The sequence below is a fragment of the Melospiza georgiana genome, chromosome 5 (assembly GCF_028018845.1).
Source record: "Melospiza georgiana isolate bMelGeo1 chromosome 5, bMelGeo1.pri, whole genome shotgun sequence".
Lineage (NCBI taxonomy): Eukaryota > Metazoa > Chordata > Aves > Passeriformes > Passerellidae > Melospiza > Melospiza georgiana.
In genome coordinates this window covers 48283166-48303040 of record NC_080434.1, presented here as the reverse complement: position 1 = coordinate 48303040, position 19875 = coordinate 48283166, and the positions used below count along the sequence as shown (strand labels likewise).

Genomic DNA, 19875 nt, shown 5'->3' with positions numbered 1-19875 from the left:
CTGCAAGGTTTATCGCAATGCACTGGCAGCGAGGCGGAGTAATGCGATAATTCACATCATCCTCAGAAAACGGAGCCGCTACTGGGTCTAGCCGGGATTTCACTAATACAACAGGACTGGTGGTTGGAAGTAACAATGTATTTCTAAACAATGCAAAGATCTGGGAGCCAACGTTAACAGCAACAGTACCAACATCAACATTTTAACTGGTTAAAAAGTAACTATATTTTCTGTTAAAGTGCATCAAAGATTCCAGGCATTAAAGAAAAATGGAGTGGAGAGGAAAAAAGGAAAAATAAATACATGTAAAATGTGATAAAATAACACAGGATTTGCAAAACAGTATTAGAAAGAATCCTGCAGTTAACATTTTCCCACTGTTAAACATAAGCCTGTCATGCAAGTACTGTATTGTAATAAGCATTTCTAAGAAAACCGGAACTGAGTGAAAAGTACAAAGAACAAATGCACCAGCACAACAGCTGTAAAAAATTCTATTAGAAGTTCAAAGTTCTGTACCACACTTTGTACAATTATAGTTTATTTGCAGTAAAAGCCCCTCCATGTTTAACTATTTATATCCATGTGCTGCATACCCTTAAGACACATGATGTACATCAACTTGCAGAAGCCAGTAGGGAAAGAAAGCAGGAGAGGAAAAAAATAAAGATGTCCTGGTAGCTGAGGTTAACTCTTCCCCGTAGCTTTAAGAATTTTGTGGAGTACTTTTTATTGTATTTTAACAATTGTACCAAACAGTCCAAACATGGGTGACAGAAGACCTAACATGACAAACAGGATTCATTGCTTCTGGTGTTGTGCATAATTTCAGACAATTGATTGAAGCAAGTATGTAACTTTCAGACCCAAATGCTCCTTTACCTGCCAGCTTTACAAAATAGCTCTAAGGATTAGTTAACATGTAAAGTAATTTTCAAAATACATTACAGTACCAGTTAATATTAATGGCAATCATTATCTATGTGGGTAAAGTCCTTACTAATTGAGGCTTTGACTATCAGCTCCTCAAAGACACCCACTCTTGGTTCTTGCTGATGTGCCATAATGCTTCAGGCAAATAACTGATTCTTTGTTTGCCACTAGTTGTAGCAGTTACAACAATGCTCTTTTTTCTTGGTATGAGGCACTGTTATTTCCTCATTAGGGAGAGATTTTTCCAATACAATCCTATTAACTCTTGGCAGTCACCAGAACCTCTCAGCTGTTGCATTTTACTATATTGTCCAGAGCACCAAGCAAAAAAAAAAAACAAAAAAATCACCATTGTTCTTTGCACTTGAGCACCTACACTTCCAGTACTTGCTTTGGAGACTTTCCTTACCAGATCAGTGTTTGCTCCAACTCTTTCATATATCTAATAGTTTTAGTTATGTCTTATACAGTATTGTAAAACTCATTTGTTAGGCCACCTGTGTTTTGCAGTGGAGTTGTATAAAACCTGTCACTGACTATTATGAGGGGATGAAAAAAAATTAATCAGAAACATAAACTTTTAAACCACTTGATAGACTGCACAGAGCTCACCCCAATCATTCTCTGAGCTCCACCTTCAAGGGTTTTGAATGTTCACCACTGCTTTGCAAAGTACTGCAATTAAAAACCATGTGACTTTCACACCTTCCAACTTGTTAACCTAAGTAATCAGTTCGTTTCAAGAGAATCTCATCGTTTGAAAGTTTTCATTTTTCTTTCGAGGCATCTCCTTCACAAGAAATAAGTTCAAATTTCTAAAGGTTAACTATCAAGTTTTTTTGTTACAGTATTTTGAATCTCAAATATATTATTCATTCTTACATGATACTAAGTAATAAAAGATAAAAAGTTTAGAGGCATAGATACGTGAGTTGTGATACTTGTAAAAATAATTTTGACTCCTGAAGTGGCCCAAAAATTTATAACTTTATGCTATTACAAATAATCTATTATTTTTGTGTTTAAAACAACACATGTTGTTAAAACAAACTTTTCGAGATCTCTGAGAGTTTTTCTCTTAAGAACTACTCTAGTGCGTAGATTTATAAACAAAAACAGCATATTGCATAATGGCACCTGTTAAAGCAGAAAGTAGAGAAAATAGTATTCAAGAAAGGGGTTAAATATCTAGCCTCAAGCCTTGCAAGAGAACAACATTTTATGCTTATCAGAAGGACTTGGTGATGCAATCATCAATTGTAAACTGAAGTTCTCATAGTTGCATGAAAGATAGCATGATTATAAAGGAAGCTGTAAAAAAACCACCAGAGGGTCAGAAAGGGTGTCCTTGTTAACATTTCTTCAATGAATGAACTCCAAAAACTGGTCTTGAGTACAGAGAATGAAGTGCCAAGGATGTAGATATGCTGCATATGGCCCCACAACTGCAGCTGTAAGCCAACAAATGGATGTATGTAGCCTGGTGAAACTTTCAAGTATCTCACAAGCAGGCTGTACTAGGAAAGATTTTTGAATGGATGGTAAACTCACCAGTTTGCTGGATTATTTTAAGTCTTTTCCCATTAAAAGTCTAAGAAACATGAAGACAGTGAAGTGAGAAAACTGAATGGATAACTATCAATTTTACAACAGAGAAGCAAAACAGCAGCTCAGAGTCATTATTTTCTACAACGAAGGAGACAGATTGCCATTTCTTCCCCACTGAAGCTCCTTGTTTAGAGGAAGTGCAATTCATAAGCATGTCCTACCCCACAAAAGTTAAAGATTTTAAACCCCACTGTATTCTTTGCATAGAAAGATAAGTGGAAAAAAGCATGAAATAAGTTGTTTTAATAAATGAGCTATAGTCCCATAAACAAAACTGTCTTGAGCCGATGAGGCAAAAATCTTTTGCCTTCCAACTAATAATGTGCATCAGGGATGGTCATGTATTGGAGAATGTTCCATTAGCAAGGGCCCAAGTGACAAGCAGAAATAAAGATTGCCTGATTACACCAATTACTTCCAATCTCATGTAAATTAGAAATATATTTATTGTGTGATGAGAGGTGTGAATAAAAGAACCCCACTATACATAGTTTCTGGTTCTATCCATCTATTTTGTTTCAAGAATCCAATCTCCTCTATAGTTTTCATTAGTCCATTTGCCCTAGGCCCTTCACATGATTCACATTCTGTAGCAAATTCAGACCTTCAATCTCAAGGACCTTCCTTCTCCTATCATCAGGCCTGGACCCTTTTTTATACAGCCATCAGAGAGCAGCAATTTAAGCCAAATTCCAGGGTAAAGAGAGAACGGCTTGCTCTTTAAGCCTCGAAAGGCTTAAAGGGAGTGGTACATTCCATATGCAAGCACGGGCATATCAGCATATAGTGAGCTCAAGCCACAGTACTGCTTGTTTACAAGAAAATGCCAAGGCATACATTGCACTATCAACACCATACTTTTTTCCCTCAACTTCTCCTTATTTCTCAAAAACTGCAAGCACCTGCTAAAGCTGCCATTTCCACGGCATTGGCTAGAATCAAGCACACAACTTCTTAGTCTCCCACTCCAAGACGATCCTAACCACCAAACTAATTCCACTTTCGAGCTCAAGAGCTGCCTAGCAGACCCTTGGTCCTGATTCAGAAAAAAACCCACTTTTTTTAGGCAACAGAGATCCTTTCCTTTTAGGGAATTCTGGCCATCCGTCGTTAGCAAGCCTGTGGGTACCGTACGTACAGCTGGAGCTGGGCAGGGGCAGACAGAAGCCTTTCGCCGCCCGCTGGGAGGGCCCGGCCCGTGCTTAGCCGAGCCGAGCTCGCCGAGCCGAGCCCGCCGAGCCGAGCCCGCCCGCCGCGGCCCGCCCGCCCCCGCGCATGCGCACCGCGCCAGCGTGCGCCGAGCGCAGTTCCGGGTCACGGCGGCCATGGAGGCCGGGCAGGGACCCGGCCCCGGCCCCGGCGGCGACGCGGCCCAGGTAACTGCGCTGGATCGGCGGCGCTGCCGCGGGGAAACTTGGCGCGGCTGGGGGCGGCGGGCTCGGGGCAGGGAAAGGGGATTCCTGTCAGCCGCTCGGCCGTCCCTGCCCTGAGCTCCACGCGGGGCCGGTGCCCTTGAGGCCTCTCGGGGGCCGGGCGGGGGTCCTGGCGGGAGGTGAGGAGGTGTTCGTGTCTGACCGTGAGCCACCGAGGTGCTCTGGTACCAGTGGCATCCTGGCCTGAATCAGGAATAGCGTGGCCTGCAGGACCATGGAAGTCACCGTGCCCCTGAACTCGGCGCTGGTGAGGCCACACCTCAGGTATTGCGTCCAGATTTGGGCCACTCAGCTCAGGAGGGCACTGAAGTGCTGGAGCGTGTCCAGAGAACGGCACCTCGTGATGGGTCTGGAGTACAAGTCTTACGAGCAGTGGCTCTGGGAGCTGGGGTTGTTTATCCTGGAGAAAAGGAGGCTCAGGGCAACCTTATCACTGTCTTATCTACAACTGGCTGAAGGAGGTTGTAACCAGGTAGGGATCGACCTCTTCTCCCAGGCAACCGGCGACAGGACAAGACAGCTGCACCAGGGGAGATTTAGATTAGACATTAGATGGAATTTCTTCACAGGAAGGGTCATTAGATATTGGAATGGACTGCTCAGGGAGGTTCTGGAGTCACCGTCCCTAGTGGTGATTAAGGAAAGACTGGACATGGCACTTAGTGTGGTGGTGTTCAGTCCTAGATGACCTCAGAAGTCATTTCCAACCCACCTGATTCTGTGATTCTGTGTTCCCCTGGTGGCCTTGCCACAGCTGTGCCCAGCAGCGTGCCCAGTGTCACGGCTCTCAGGGGGGACAGGGTCAGCACCCCCGCACAAACCTCGCTCACGCTGGGGAAACAGCTGGTCAGCTCTCGCTGAATTACATCCCTGTGAAGCAACAGCACGCCCTGTGGTTTTTGAAACCCTAAGAAATACTTCAAAAAGGCACTTAATGATCTGTCGTGTGTCAGCTGTTTGGAAGGCTGGTTGGAGGGACCAAAGCAGGCCTTTCTAAAGTAAAGGACTGAGCTGAGTTGGGATCTGACTATGCATAAAGTATTTCCCGCTCTCTCATGTAATTTTTAGAAGCACTGGATTTTTTAAAATTATATATTTCATGTGACATTGATGGACAAAAAGCACTGGTTTCTTAACTGGGTGTAAGTATAGAAACTACAAGGTGTGAAAGTTAGACATTGAGTTTTTTGATTGGACAAAACAGTCTGAGGGCATTTTTCATTCTTTTCTAATTTATTTGGCTAATGAAAGAGGGAAGTACCAAAGCCTTATGTTCCAACGGAGGAAGAAAGAAGACTGCTCAAGGAATGTGCTGAAGAGAGTTTTCGGTATAGAGGTGAGCTCACTTTGCTGGTAAACTTGGTTGCTTTCCTTCCACCCTTAGCTTTTGCTGTTGTCTGAGGCATTACAGAGGCACAGTATAGCACAACAGAGCATTAAGGAGCTTCACACCTACTAGAACTGTGTCCCAGCAAATACTGATCCATGTGGTATTTACTGAGAGTTTGCAGCAGTTTAGTACAAGGTGCAACATAATTTCCAAGTTGCATGCCTTATAACAAGATATCTTCATATTTTAAGTTTATGTGGTTATTAAAAGTCTGAAAATAGATTTAATTACTGAGTCTCGTTTATATTACTGGATTTTCTTTTTTGTGTTATTTCTGCATTTTTATTTTCAATTTTTATTGTTATCTTTAGCATGCAAGAATAAAATAGTTTGACTTATAACCATTAGTTTTCATCTCTATAGAGACTTGTAAAGAGAACAATATACAAGTAGTCACTCTGTTCAGCTTTTGGAAAAAATTGCTGTGTGTGCATGGTTTCTGTAACCCTAAGGTTCAAGGCATGCTTGATTTTTGTATACCTGGTCTTGAGGTTTGAAAAGGCCTTCTGATGTGATTGTTACCTGCTGTTTTATCACACGCTAGTAGGTTACTGATGCTGATAGGTGGCTTGGCAAAAACCAGGACAGATGAAGAATTTAGCAGCTGATTTGCTAATTTTAGCACACTGGGGCTCTAATTTCTTGTGGAAGCCAATACTTTCAGGGACAGCTCCTAAGGCATTGTGATTTTGAATTAATGATTCAAAGTTCTGTTTTGTCTTTCTCCATTGGTTTGGCATTCTCCTCATTCACTTTTACATAAATACTTGGAAATCTTCAACATATTTGCTAAAAATGTACATTTTCTGTATAATTTTATAAGTGAAGGAGGCAGATCCATTAGAGGTACAATGATGGTTGTGGTTTATTGATAATCTCTCTTTTGGAACACAAAGAGGAGAGAGAGTTGTTTGTTCCTGAGCTGTTGTGCTGCTTGGCAATGTTGCTCGTTGCCCTGTGCATCTTTATATAGTCACTGAAGAAACAGCATGTAGGTATTGCTTGAAGGCCCTAAGTTAGTTTCTTGAGTCACTTTTCTTTAGGGAGCTACAGCAGTAACAGATTTTTTTTCAGGTGTTGTGGACTGTGCTGTTACCTGGCTGGGAGAGCCTGAAGTCCATTGCTGTTTTCTAGGTCTCCTGTCTTTGTTTCCCTGTTGTGCATGCACATACCAGAGTGTTGTATTCACTGTATTACATACATACTGCTTGAACTCCCCTTTGCAAGAGGGTGCTTGTGTGACTGCCCTGAAATCCTCACTTTGGATTGTGTCAGCTTTTGTTTTTCACTGAGGTTACTATAAATTTGTGTGTTTTCAGTTTGTTTATTCAAATTTCAAGCTGTAGCAAATTTTACTCATTCTTACAAACTGTCTGTTTTGTCATAGTTTCTCTTGACAGCTTCTGCCACTAATCATTTCACAATTCAGTTTAATATGTGCTTTACTGGAGTTACTAGTTTGTAATCACATTATCCTATACTTACACTGTTAAAAAGTCTAACTAAAATCACGTTAACAAAATCAAATCATACTGATAAAACTTTTCCCCGTCAAATGCTTTTGACTTGGGTGCATTATATTACCATCCTTATGTGCTGTTGATATATCAGCCTTCCATTATTTTCCCTAGATTTATTTTATTCCTGGAGTAGAAAAAGTACTTTTTGCCCATAGCATTTATGGTTTCTGATTTATTGAGTTTGTTTTGTTAGGTTTTTTTTTTTCCCCAACAGTTGAATAATTCATATTGATTTTTAGGTATGAATCCAATTTTCATTTAGCTTTTTTTTTTTTTTTTTTTTTTTTTTTGTTACCATTTCAGGTCACTTACATGCTCAGATACTAGTATAGCCTGGTTTTGATATCTGGAATGTTTCTGTTGGGTCTATAAATAATTTCAAACTTCTAAGGATTGGACTGAAATCTTCTGTAATAATTTTTGAGCGTGTTTTTCTTCACCCTCTCTCTCCTTGTTTTATTGGGGGGCAAGGGTTTGTTTGTTTTTGTGTTGTTGTTGTTGGCTTTGTTTGCTTTTGTTGTTCTTTTACAATTTAGTTGCAAATCTGTGCTGTCATTTTATATCTCAGAAAATCTAGAACAGTAAATTTTTGAAAATCTAGGTCTGGAATCTGTAAAAGCATCAGATTTTTAACATCTAATAGGTTGGGAGGTTTTATTCTCTATTTTAAAGTTTTGCTGTAATCCTGCTTTGAACTAAAGAGGCAGTATTTCTTCTTAAAGTGACATCCAGTTGCTTTTACCTTGAGACAGATGCGGGTTGGACCCCTTACCTGGTTTACATCTGTCAGAATTTTTGAGGGAATTAGATGTTAATTTGCAAACTATTCTTTAGTACTTTGCTCTCCAGAAATACAATTTGTCTTCAAATATGAACTTAATTAACAAATTGTGTGCATCAAAACACTTCAACCATCTAGTGCTGTTGCAAAAATTTCTCTCCTAGAAGTCATTGAGCCTTTTTGTAACCTCTGCATTTTCAGAATTGCATGAAATTAAACTTCTCTATGGCATATCTAAATCTTTAAATAACTTTAGCCTTCTGTTATGTTTGTTACTTCATTGTCCCTATATCTTGTGCAGTGGTGGTGCTCTTCATGAATAGCTGCACAGTAATCTTCCCAATAAAATAATTATTATTGCTTGAAAGAAGCATTCATTCTGGGTTTTGCGATCTCCAAATGCTTCTTGCCACATAAAGTCTTTCAATATAATAAAAATTGACATGGACTGTTAGGCTGGTTGTGGTAGGCAGTGATGGTCTTCCAGAATGTTCTTTTCTCTGCATTTCTGACCCAAAGCCCAGGTTGTATAGCTTGATCTGTAAGCTACAGGAAAAGCTGCCCTGTCTCTTCATTTGCTGGTGAATCAAACATTACCTAATTTTAATCAATCTGATTTATAGCTCTGTAGGAGTCAAACTTTTTCCAAAATATGTTAAAACATCAAGAGTTTAGACTATCAACAGTTTTTAGAAGCACTGGCCTCTATATAACTTCCTCCTGCTGTGCAGAACTGTGTATGCCTCTCTAGCTTAAAGTTCTGCACCTTGCTGCTGTAGCGAGACCTGGAGTCTTGTCTGGAGAGCTTTATTCCATCCAACAGTGGCTTTTGTATTTTAGGAAGCATGAAGTATAATGCAGGCAGGATGACTCATTAACTCATACAACATAATTTGTAGTAGGTCTTAAAAACTGGAATTGACAATGTTTGATAATTTATATACACTTTTTTAATTATATATATATATCCTTACACAAATGAGCTTTGGAAGGCATAGCAACTCTCATTTTATTGCATATTTGTGAAATGTGATTGAAAATATTGAGAATTGTATTTTAAGCAGCTTTTTTTCTTCCTCACAGCTTTCCCTTTGGCTGCAGTGAGCATGCTTGGTACTAGTTTCTTAATTAGAAAAGGTAAAGTATAAAAATACTTCAGTTTCATTCCAGTTTGCTCAGTTGAAATATCTTTCTGCTGTTAGGAAAGTTATTTTGATAATATAATGTCCAACATACTCGCAAATAAAAGATGCAGCTCAGACTCTGCAGCTACATGATTTGCAGTTCCTCACCATAAAGAAGGAGCTGAACTTAAAATCAAGTTCATATGTGTTTTATGTTGTGTGAGAAGTGCAGTATCTCACTGCTTATGAAACAATATGTTCTTAGTGTGTTAATAACCCTGTAGTTAAATATGATTAAAGAGGTAATTCCTAGATTTTTTTAATTATATGGAGAATTCAGATATTAGTGGGGTTTTTTTTTAATTTTCTGTAATGTGAAGTGTAAAGGAGTAACCTGCTTCTACAAACATAGCTACAGTTGAGTTTTTTCAAGTTAATTCTTGATATCTGATTACACATATCTTATGTAATATCATATATCTTAACATCTGATTTCATCCTCATTTTCAGGTGTTCTAAGAGACACCTCAAGATTCGGCTCTTTTATTAAAGTTGCATGTAAGTAAAAGCTACATATAAATTCAGCGTGTATTTGTGCTGTATGTTCTGGACTCTGCTGTGCAGATGTCATTCCCCTGGGGCTGGCTGGCTAATTCACTGTGGCTCAAGTTGGCAGGGACCCACAAGGACCAGAGTCCGAGCTCCCTGCTCCTGACAGAACAACCTCAAACTACACCATGTGACTGGGAGTGTTTTCCAGATGCTCCTCAAACCCTGCCAGGCTTGGTGCTGTGTCTGCTTCCCTGGGGAGCCTGCTCCAGTGCCTGACAACCCTCTCAGTGAAGAGCCTTTTCCTAATGCCCAGTGTGACCACTGCTTTTAAACTAAAAGGAGAGATTTAGATGAGATGTTAGAAAGAAATCCTTTACTGAGGGTGGTGAGGCACTGGACAGGTTGCCCAGAGTAGTTGTGCATGCTTCATTCCTGGAAGTGTTCAAGGGCAGGTTGGATGAGCCCTGAACTACCAGGTTTAGTGGGGGGCATCCCTGCTCATGCCACAGGGGAACTAGAGGATCTTTAAGGTCCCTTTGCAACCCAAGCCATTTTATGAGTCAGTGATTTATTCACTGCCTGAATTTGTACTGCACATTTTGCACAACTTTTCTTTATAAGGTTTGTATAAAATTGCTTGATAAATGTAACATCATCATTTAAGATAAAAACGTTGTAAATAGACACTGTGCAACCTTGCTTTAAATTACACTGCCAGAACACAGCCACCCCTCCCTTCCGAATTTGAAGGTCTTTATTCATGGATCTCACGTGTCCCATTCAGGCTAGTTTAATTACTTTTTTTTCCTGGACATTATGTATATACAATTGTAGGAAAAAAGCAATTTCATGTGAATGATTTTTGGATAAAGTATAAGCAAAAATAAATTATTAACTTAATAAATGAGTCTTTTCAATGTAATACAGGACAGTAAAACAGGAAGTTGCCATCTTGCCAATCTGGCAGATACAGCCAGTTTACTTCAGTGGGAAGAGGGTAAACCCTATGATTGTGGTCAAGGAAGTGTTGTTTAAGCAGATAAATGAACGTGAGACTAGGGCTCCAGTTGTTTATGCTAAATTCTGGTTACTTTCTTTGAACACCAAACAATGGCATAACACAAACATTTCTAATAAATAATACAACAGCTATTTCCCCAATCTCTGCTACACATAAGGGCCACATTCTTCTTATTTAATACAAGTAATTTATTGAAATCAGGGGGGAAGATAAGGTGCAGCTGGGCTGGCCAGGATGTTCTGCCTGTAGGAATTACTGTACTTTTGTCAGTAGTTTTCTAGGTACTCCCAACAATTTTCTGAAACATCTAGTTAGCCATGGCTGATTTACTACATTGGCAGCATTCCCTTCAACACAGCAGAGACCTCTTGCTGCTCTCTGTCTTTGACAAAGAAGGGGAAGATTCCAATGCCTCTGTGTCCTTCATTTAGTCTGCAGTGGGACCTGGCCATATCTAATCAGCTTCTCAAAGATCTTGTCACAGTGAATGTAGAAGCAAAGAACAACACCTAATTTACTGTGCTAACTTGAAAAATGTGGATCATCTGGCTCTTAGTTCTGTAATAAAATAAATCAAATAGTTTGGCCAATAATTACTTTGAGTGAAACATCTTCCAGAGAGATACTTCCCCTTTTCTTTACTAGAAGGCCTCAAGAAAAATACTTTCTCTTTGTAATTAATGCAAAAGAGTAATTAGCTTTTCTGTTTTTATTTTGCTAAATGTTTAGTTTGAATTACTCTTAGACTTGTAATTTTTCTCTTTGCACGTATTTATTGTATATGAGGTGTTTGGGTTTTTGTAACCTGCTAAACAGTGCAACCCTTACATTCCTTATTTGTAAACATCACTCATAGTTGTGGCTGTTCTTCTCTGTTCCCTTGGAAAAGGACTTTCAGCCTTCTTTTGAAAATAAGACATTAGAACAGGAATCAAAATTTCAGTATCAGCACAGCAGGCTGGGGTAAAATCCCCTTTATAAGGGTTCCCAGGCAATGTAATCTACAGCTGAGAATTGCAGAGGATTAATGTTCCTGATAATTAACTCTTTCCTGACTTAAAGATAATCGAGACTGTTAGTCTTTATATTTAGGAAATACTCATTGCACATGAAATGAGGGACTGGTCTTTTTCTCCTACAAAGTTGACAAGAAAACTGTTCATTCCCATGGAATCCTTCATACACCATTGACCCACTCATAAAACTTGAAGGAGCCAGTTGATGGAAATCATAAGTTTTAAGCCCAGAAAGAGCTATCTTGGTAATTTATTCTTATGTTCTTTGCAGCAGGTGGAAGTAGCTCATGCACTAAATTGAAACCATTTGCTTAGTCATTACAAGGGTTCAGCTAATTCAGTTGTTTGCCCCCTGGCAGTCAAGTAACAGAATCCTTTACAGAAAATAAGCCTACTACTAAGTTGGTTTAGACCTCTCTTCATTACTGATAAAGCCTTTTCAGGATGTGACTGTTCTGATGGATTAAATTAGCAGAATGTACTGCCTGTATTTATTCCTGATTGATTTATCATCTTTGATAGTTAATTGTGATTTCTGGATCTTGGGAAAAAACAATGTAATTTAATTTTTTGCCACATTTCATTCACCAAGTACTAGCTGAAATCACCTGTTGCTCACACCATGTCTAAATCATTGCTTTATGTCTCTGTTCAGCTGTTGCATTTGGTTTTGTACCCTTTGTCTCCAGAAGAAGCAGAGATGATTACTGCATGTTTTTGGTTTAGATCTAAACTGGTTTTCTTTCTTTTATTCAAGATACTATATTATTTATTTGAAATTATTGTTTTAAAACAATGTTGGATATTATAGTGCAGCATATAAACCCATCTTTTTTTCTTTTTAAAAAGTTGCTGGAATGTGTGGATACCTGGCTGGAAAGATATCCTACTTGCCAATCTGTAGCGAGAAATTTAAGAAACTGAAGGATTCCCCAATAGGAGATGTTCTGCGACAAGCTCAGAGACATAGTTCACCTAAGTAAGAGTTTAAGTATCTTTTAAATTTAAAACATATTCTGAATAGGGTGTTTTAAACACTAACAGATCAATACTACTATTGCAGCTTTCCACCACCTTCAGAGCTGCACCTTCCCTCATTCCCCATTACCTCAAATCTACCACTTTCAGAAATCTGTATTTGTATCAGTTGGCAAGCTATAAAATACATATTTTGAGCTCTTTATATACAACTGATGACCTTTGAATAGTGGAAAAATAAACAGTTTACTTAGCAAACTGTATTCCTTGTAAAATTGAGAGTGTTTCCCATGGAATTTGCTTAGAGAAGTGTGACAGCACAAGTTGTCTCCTTAGTTTAAAAGTAAACTAAATTAACTGAAATAAAATAGTGTTACATTCTGGAATTTTTTTCCCATAGTTTAGTTTGATTGAAGTAGGAAAAGGGTGGAAATGATTTCAGTGTTTATCAAAGGAAAGAGCTTAGTAAACAATATCAGTGCAGGAAGAAGCATGGTGGTCAAACTTAATGCTGTTTGTTTAAATCCTTTACATCTGTAACACCATTATGCTGTACATATGAGAAACTCATCAGGTTCTTAAAACTATTTCCTGTTTTCTTCCAGAATGTTTTCTACTTCAACTGGTTTTTAATTGCAAGCTGCTTTCAGAATATGTCACTTAAACCCTTGATTCAAAACTGGGAGGATAGTGTTTGGATAGTGAGTAGTAGTCCTCCTGTGTATGTGCTGAGATTTGTTAAATGTTTATAAAGGATTTGCTTAAATTCTTAAATACACTATAAATTGAGATTTATGACAGTTTTTATTTTGTCTGCAAGATTTACCTTTATTCTGAAATGTTTATGGTTTTATTACATCACACAATTTCAGGCATAACCACTTCATACACTGACTGCATAGAATCAGCTGAACTGGAGTTGGACTTGTCCCTTCACTCCCCTCCAGTTTCTAATATGAAATTGTCATGCTCATTAATTGTGTTTACATGAGAACTTGGTTAAGTACCATCATCTGCCACACCAATACATTCCTTCTACCGTTAACGGCCCATTTGTATCTGTAAAGTTTTATTTCCTAAGTGATAAATTCCTTTTCCTTGGTTGAATAAATAATTTAAATTCATTTCAATCGCATTATTATCCATACAGGCTAACCCTTTTAACTCTTGCAACAGAAATCATTACACTTTCCTGAGCATTGTATGTCTACTAATTAATGTATTTTGGTAATTTGATTTACCAAAATATAATATGAGTTAAAAACTTGTAGGGAGCTAAAAGATCAGGTAGTTTGTTAAAGCTGGGTTTGCATGTATTTTAAAGGCATAATTGAGGCAACAAAGTGGGTTTGTTCTGTATGTTTATTATGTGAATTAAATAAAGACTAATTGCAAATGTTTATCATAGGAAACTAAAAGTACAGCTGAGCAGAAATTAAAAGTAAAAAATTAATAAATACTCTAGAGATGTTCTAGTGGCATTCTAGTGGTGGCATTCCTGGTAGAGGGACATGCTGTGTCGTGGCTTGCAAGGCCATTCTAAGAATATAGTGAACACTTTAAAATATCTGGTACCAATTTCCAGAATATTTTTTATATTATATTATCTTTCTCTCTCAAGAGAAAATTCATTAATATTTTTGCAGAATTCAGCAACTTGATTAATTTTCATAATTTAATTTTCTTAAGATAGCTGTTTGCTCTTCTTCTGTTCTTCAGTCCTGATCAGTTACAGCACCTTCTAATGATGAAGGGTTTAAAATATCAAATTCTTCCTAAAAGGCTTTTAAAATTCACTGTAGTTTATACTACCACTAGTTATGTGGGCACACCGTGTACTATTTGTGTCTGATGTGGGGTGTTTTTGTCTGAAGATTCCTTGGGAAAAAGGATTGTAACTTCAGTTATTGTAGAGTTCAATATGTTTTGTCTCTTTTCTCTCCTGTTCTGGAGGTATGAGCTAAGATTCTGTGGGGAAAGAAAGAGAGAAATTTTTGCAGTGTAAAGAAAATACCCAAAACATCCCAAATTTTTTTTAAGATGATGATTCAGTTGGAAACTAAACTATTTAAAATGAAAGAACATTTTCTTGAATTGCAAGTATTGTTATAGTTCCATTTTTAACTTCAGTATTTTTGTATTTAATATTTAGTTCTATTCTTTTCCAGTCGTTCCAGTCGTAAATCTGAATTTTCAGACGTTCCTTCTCAGTCATTTACTGAGTCATCTTCTCCAAGTGCTGGATTCCCACCTTCTTCCAGCTATTTAGATGATTACAGCTCAACAGATAGAGCCCTCTCAAATTATGAGCCTGTTCCATTCAGTGCTTCTTTGAATGAATCTTCACCTACAGGAATTACTGACTACTCTGTTCAAGGTGAGCCTTAGTACTTAGAGACTTTCTTTTAGATACTGCTCTTATTAAACTATGTATTCTCACCCTATGCAAACACATGGCAAAATAAAGTGGTTTTGAGTGAAAGAGCTGTGGAAGAATTATAATTGTTTTCACACAGAAGATAAATATAAATTTTATTTTGTGTTCTAGCTGTAAACTAGATTCAGGGTTTTCTAGCTGAAAATTGCTTTAATTGCAATAAATATCCTGAATTAACTTACAAAGTGAAATCTGTTGTGGAACTAAACTTGCAAGAAACTCAGCCTGACTGAAAGTTCTCTTTGACTGAAGGAAAGGGGAATATGGCATCCCTTCACTGTACTGAATACACCACAGCCTTCCCACTGCCTGCTGGCCCTTCCAAGGTGATTGTTGCAGTTCCACCCTCTGTGGGGCTGTCACTGATAGTGCTGTAACTCCGTAACATTAAACTTCTAAAAATTTTTCCCAATGTGAAAAAACATTTTTGTCTCCTGGGAACTGAATAGATATTGTGTTCTATCCACTAGCAGTCTGGTTTTCTCACAGAGAACTAAAATGGTTTTCAAGTACAATACAGCTGTTTCCCTCCTTCCAGTGTGAACTGTCCTCAGCTATTGCAGGGAAAACACAGGATTCTGAATTCAGGTATCTCTGGTACACAAAGGAGGAAGATACTGTCAAATTCAGGGTTTAGGACTTTGAATTAGTTTGGATTTCTTCAACTTACTTATGAAAAATGTTTTATTTCACTAAAAAAGCCCTTTTGTGCAAGTTGGTTATAATTATATGAAAATATCAGATATAAATGTGTCAAGAAAATTGTTATTGCATTTCATCACAAATATCAATAGTTGGTAAAACCTTTATTATATAACAAAGATTCTGCAATATAAATACAGATTAAAGGATCAAATGTTTAGCAGACATCATGTGATGCATATTGTCCTAATTATTTGAAAGCAAAATTTAAAGCCTTCATGCAAACCCTTGAGCTTCACTTAGATTTCTCTTCTGAAATCATATATATCTCAAATGTACAATAATTGTAAATTTTAGATAAAGTGACCAGAGCTATTTTATCCATCAACTACCACATGGTTGTTAGAATTTCCTATAGTAAAATGAAGAAAAATAATTAACAGCCAGTGTTTCAAAGAAGTTTGGCAAAATTAAAAGGATAAAAGGAATGGATTACTTGAAGACCATATACATTCACTGTTGTATTTAGAATTGCAGCTGTCATGCTCCTATTAATTTGGGATTGAGCAATAATTAACTGGTATTCTAGAAGCTACATTTTGGTGTGTTATGTCATATTTCGTATTTTTCTGTTTGTTTTGTGTCCAGAACCTGCTCCAGTTCCAGAAGAAAGTCGTAAAAAAAAAGGCATCACATATGAGGAGTTGAGGAATAAACACAGACAGACATATGAGGTAATGCAACCACCAAAGGCAGAAACTCCAAGCAAGTTTTCACAGGAAAAACCAGCTAAGGAAGGTAACACACCAATTTACAGAAATACTTGTGAAATTCAGATATTTGCCATAATGTTAAAAATGGTTGCAAACACAAAGCTGAATTCTGCATACTTTTTAAGCAATGTATATTTAGTGTATCTGCAGGTACCTCATATGTGATAGATGCAGTCTGTAGTTTCCTGTTGCAGATTAATTATTTTTTCGAAAATTTTGGTCACCCCATAGAAAATTGTAATTCATTTTCTCTAGCCATATTGCTTGGTGGCAGACTGAAAAGCTCATAAGTTTTGCTTCATTGAGTATATTGAGCAACCTCTTTCAACAAAGAATTCTCTGAGCTCAGAGCTATACCAAAGAGCTATGGGAGAGGGGCTTGTGTTTTAGATAGCATTGTTCTCTCAAAATAGAGCACATGGCCGATGGTTTGAAGGGGAGGGTATTTATTTTTATGAATAGTTTCATGTGGAATTAGGGAATTTCTATAGAGGCATTGTTTGTAGACGTTCATTTTCTACATTAAAACCCAGAGGAAGGAAACGGTGTTTGGCAGCAATATTGAGATTTGTTTTCACAGTGAAAAAGAAAACTCTACAGAGCAAAATAAGAATGCAAAGTCCTGAAGAGCAAGATGCCGTTCGGACAACTTTTTGACTCAATCAATTTTTTGAAAAGGAGACACAGAAGCAATTCATATTCAATTACTCGCTCTAGAACTTTTAAAATTTAATGTGGCATCTGTAAAAACAATTGTAGCTGGAGGAAAGTTTTACCATTTAATATACTGAGGCACTAGTCAGTCACCTCAAATTGTTTGGGTTTGTGTGCACTGCCCAGTCTTGTCAGCCATGTTGCAACAAGACTTCTAGGAACAGCTGTTGTCTCCTATTGGGCATAATGGGCAGTAGTAAGTATAGAAGAGTGTATTAAAACAAAACCTTCTGAAGCAGTAACACCAAGCTCTGGAACAGTGTTGCTTAAGAGCGTCAGTCTCTTTGATGCTTGTGAATTACTTTCTGCAGGTTATCTATCTTTGGACAGATCTGCAGTCTTGAAAGAAAAATTATAAACCATTTTTGTATAATGATTTTTAACTGTTTTTTCAAAGATAAAAGGCTTTCTCTTATCATGTGACTGTGCCAAATGAGACATGAAAAAGTTATTGAAGCTGTGGTTTCAGATTGCTTTTCAATTCCATTGGCTGACACTTTGTGGATTTACACAATGTTTCTTTCTCAAGATACTTCTCCACAAGTAGAAAGCCTAGAAATGTCACTTGTGAGCCATAGAAAGAAATGTTAAGCGGCATTCTGAAAACCTTGCCATATTCCATGGCAGATGTGGCTGTGAAGTGAGAATGTATATTTCTTACTTTATTTTTAGTTACTTGAGGTATGTAAAGACCTCTATAAAATGTTGATCAAATATTGCATTCTTTCTTTTATATTTCTGGGTTCTGTGTTTGAAGGCTGTACTTGAGCTTTGAGAAGAAAACTGAGCAGTGTGTGAGATTTGTAAATAGACTTTCTAAAGTATCTCTTCACATTTTTAGGGAAAAAGAGGAAGGAGGGCATACAAAAATTCAGGAGTGGTTTGCACATGCAAGTACATTTAAATCGGCAGTTCAGGGATTACACTGATATTGTGGACTAAGATCTGATTTAGCTTCTTGTGTCAAACTGGGCATGTTACTTGCTGTGTGCTTGTTGGGTCACTGCCCCTTGGTTCATTCTCTTATCTCTGAGTCCCTAGCAAATAGAACCTTCCTTGCAAGGGCAGAAGGGAAGCCAACCCATGTTTGAACCAGCTTTAAGCAATCCCTGACTTCCATCTGCCAGTGCCTTCTCCCTTCCCTGCAGCGGCACAAATACGTGCGTCTGCATAGTGATCGAGGCTGGCCCATTTTCCAGGGAATGAGTGCAGCCTGTTCAGCTGCCGTGGGTAATAGAAATGGAAATCAAATCCTGCTTTGGGAGAGCTTCTCATTGTGTCTCACTGCAATATCAGTCACTCCAAAGAGATTTGTCAGGGCATTATGCTCAGTTTGCTGGTAGCTCACAGAGACAAGGACCAGGTGTTTTGCTCCATTCCACTTGTTCTGCTGCATAGTTAGTAACAGTCATCTTAATTATTAACTTGCAAGTGGATTTATAAAGGGGTGCCTGACTACTGTCAGCATTCCTACTGGATCAAATGGAGCCATTCTTAACCTTTTCAGTGATGGCAGTCAATTACAGAGGACTTTACAGCTCACTCTCAAGAGAGCCCATTTTCACTTTCTGGTCGGTGTTCACTTACAGTGGCACTCTGAGCAAAGCCGTTAGACCACTGCCCTGGGTTTTTCCTCTCTGACTCAATCCTGTGCTAAAGGAAGCTGCCAAATAATAATGGCTGAGTAGTTTCCTAGTCGGGATTACTGATTTCTGTTTGTTTGTCTTTGAATGTGTTTTTAACTATCCCGAATACATCCAACTGTGCATGTAACCAGATTATGTGGCCTCATTATTTATTGTAACATTCCTTGCCTGTTTCCTCCAATTGTCTTTGTTTCATTCTCGTGTTACATTTGTTTTAAAGCAATTACAAATTCTGTAGAGCAGGAATTAGCACAGTAGGCCTCCTGATTGAATATTGATTCATTAAGGTAAAGTGATTAGCAAACTCTTCTCCCCATTTATTCAAAAGTAGCTTTAATTACGTGTCTGTGGTGCTGTGACTGACTCTCTCCCCACACACCACTTCAGATGACAGTGCACTTCATTATACTTTTTGGCACTGTATATTATAAACTTCAGCAGTTAAACTGTCACATGACTACTTTTGTTTTTTTCTTTTTTCTTTAGTTAAAGTAAATAAATATGGAGATACCTGGGATGAGTAAGAGTCAAATGAAGAACTGAAGAAAATTACCTCCTGTCAGCTAACTTGAACTTCATCTAGATTAGTCATGAGTATCAGCACCTTTGGTGTGCTCTGCCAGACACAGCTATTAATAAATGAGGAAAAAATCCTGACTTCTCAGAAAATTTAAAAATTGTATTTATGCTGAATTTTTTTAATTTTGCATAAATGAAAAACAAGGCTACTGTTAGGTGTCATGACTGTAAACCATTTGTGCTGTTGTTTAAGAATGAGAAAGGTAACTGGTAATATGAACATATGGCATAAGGTAAAATACATGTAAATAAATGCAATCCTATGTATTGAGAAGGGAACAAATCAGAATCTTCTCAAATTTTCAAGACTTGCATTAAAAGTTACCTGTAGAACTCAACCTCTCACCTTGTTTTGTCTGCAAGTGATATGCTGGGAACTTGAAATTGTCCTCATACTTGGTTTGTAATGTGAGGAATACTGCTAAACTGTTGAGAGGAAAAGGGCTGAAGAGCTGAGCCAGACACTGAAATAACCATAACTTTTTCAAAAGTATTTCATGGTGCCAACTCTATTTTTAGGCTGATACTCTGCTTGCCCACAACAGGATTCTACAGACAGTCATTTCTGAAGAAAATAATTGAATGAAACTGCACTATTGAAAATAACTACATTTAAGTGCAGAAGGCTAAACATGACAAACTTTGGTAAAACCTTGAATGATATATTGACTGTTAATGTTAGGCTCTGTATATTTGACCTTATTTCTCAATTTTCCAAGTCATGACAA

At 37.9% G+C, this 19875-nt stretch overlaps 1 protein-coding gene across 1 annotated transcript; it reads left to right on the top strand.

The window, feature by feature from the left end:
- Positions 1-3844: 3844 nt before the first annotated feature.
- On the top strand, positions 3845-19485 carry OCIAD1 (OCIA domain containing 1). Its single transcript, XM_058024318.1, has 8 exons — positions 3845-3917; positions 5226-5310; positions 8749-8802; positions 9300-9347; positions 12228-12357; positions 14525-14733; positions 16084-16233; positions 19055-19485. The coding sequence occupies exons 1-8, from the start codon at positions 3867-3869 to the stop codon at positions 19090-19092; spliced, it is 765 nt and encodes a 254-aa protein (XP_057880301.1). The 5' UTR covers positions 3845-3866; the 3' UTR covers positions 19093-19485.
- Positions 19486-19875: the final 390 nt, after the last annotated feature.

What these genes read in the sequence shown, in the direction of transcription:
- OCIAD1 (XM_058024318.1), top strand. Translation starts at nt 3,867, where the DNA reads ATGGAGGCCGGGCAGGGACCCGGCCCCGGCCCCGGCGGCGACGCGGCC. An exon ending in AGAGAGTTTTCGGTATAGAG is followed by an intron (nt 5,311 to 8,748) that starts GTGAGCTCACTT and finishes TCTTCCTCACAG; the next exon opens with CTTTCCCTTTGGCTGCAGTG. An exon ending in CTCTTTTATTAAAGTTGCAT is followed by an intron (nt 9,348 to 12,227) that starts GTAAGTAAAAGC and finishes CTTTTTAAAAAG; the next exon opens with TTGCTGGAATGTGTGGATAC.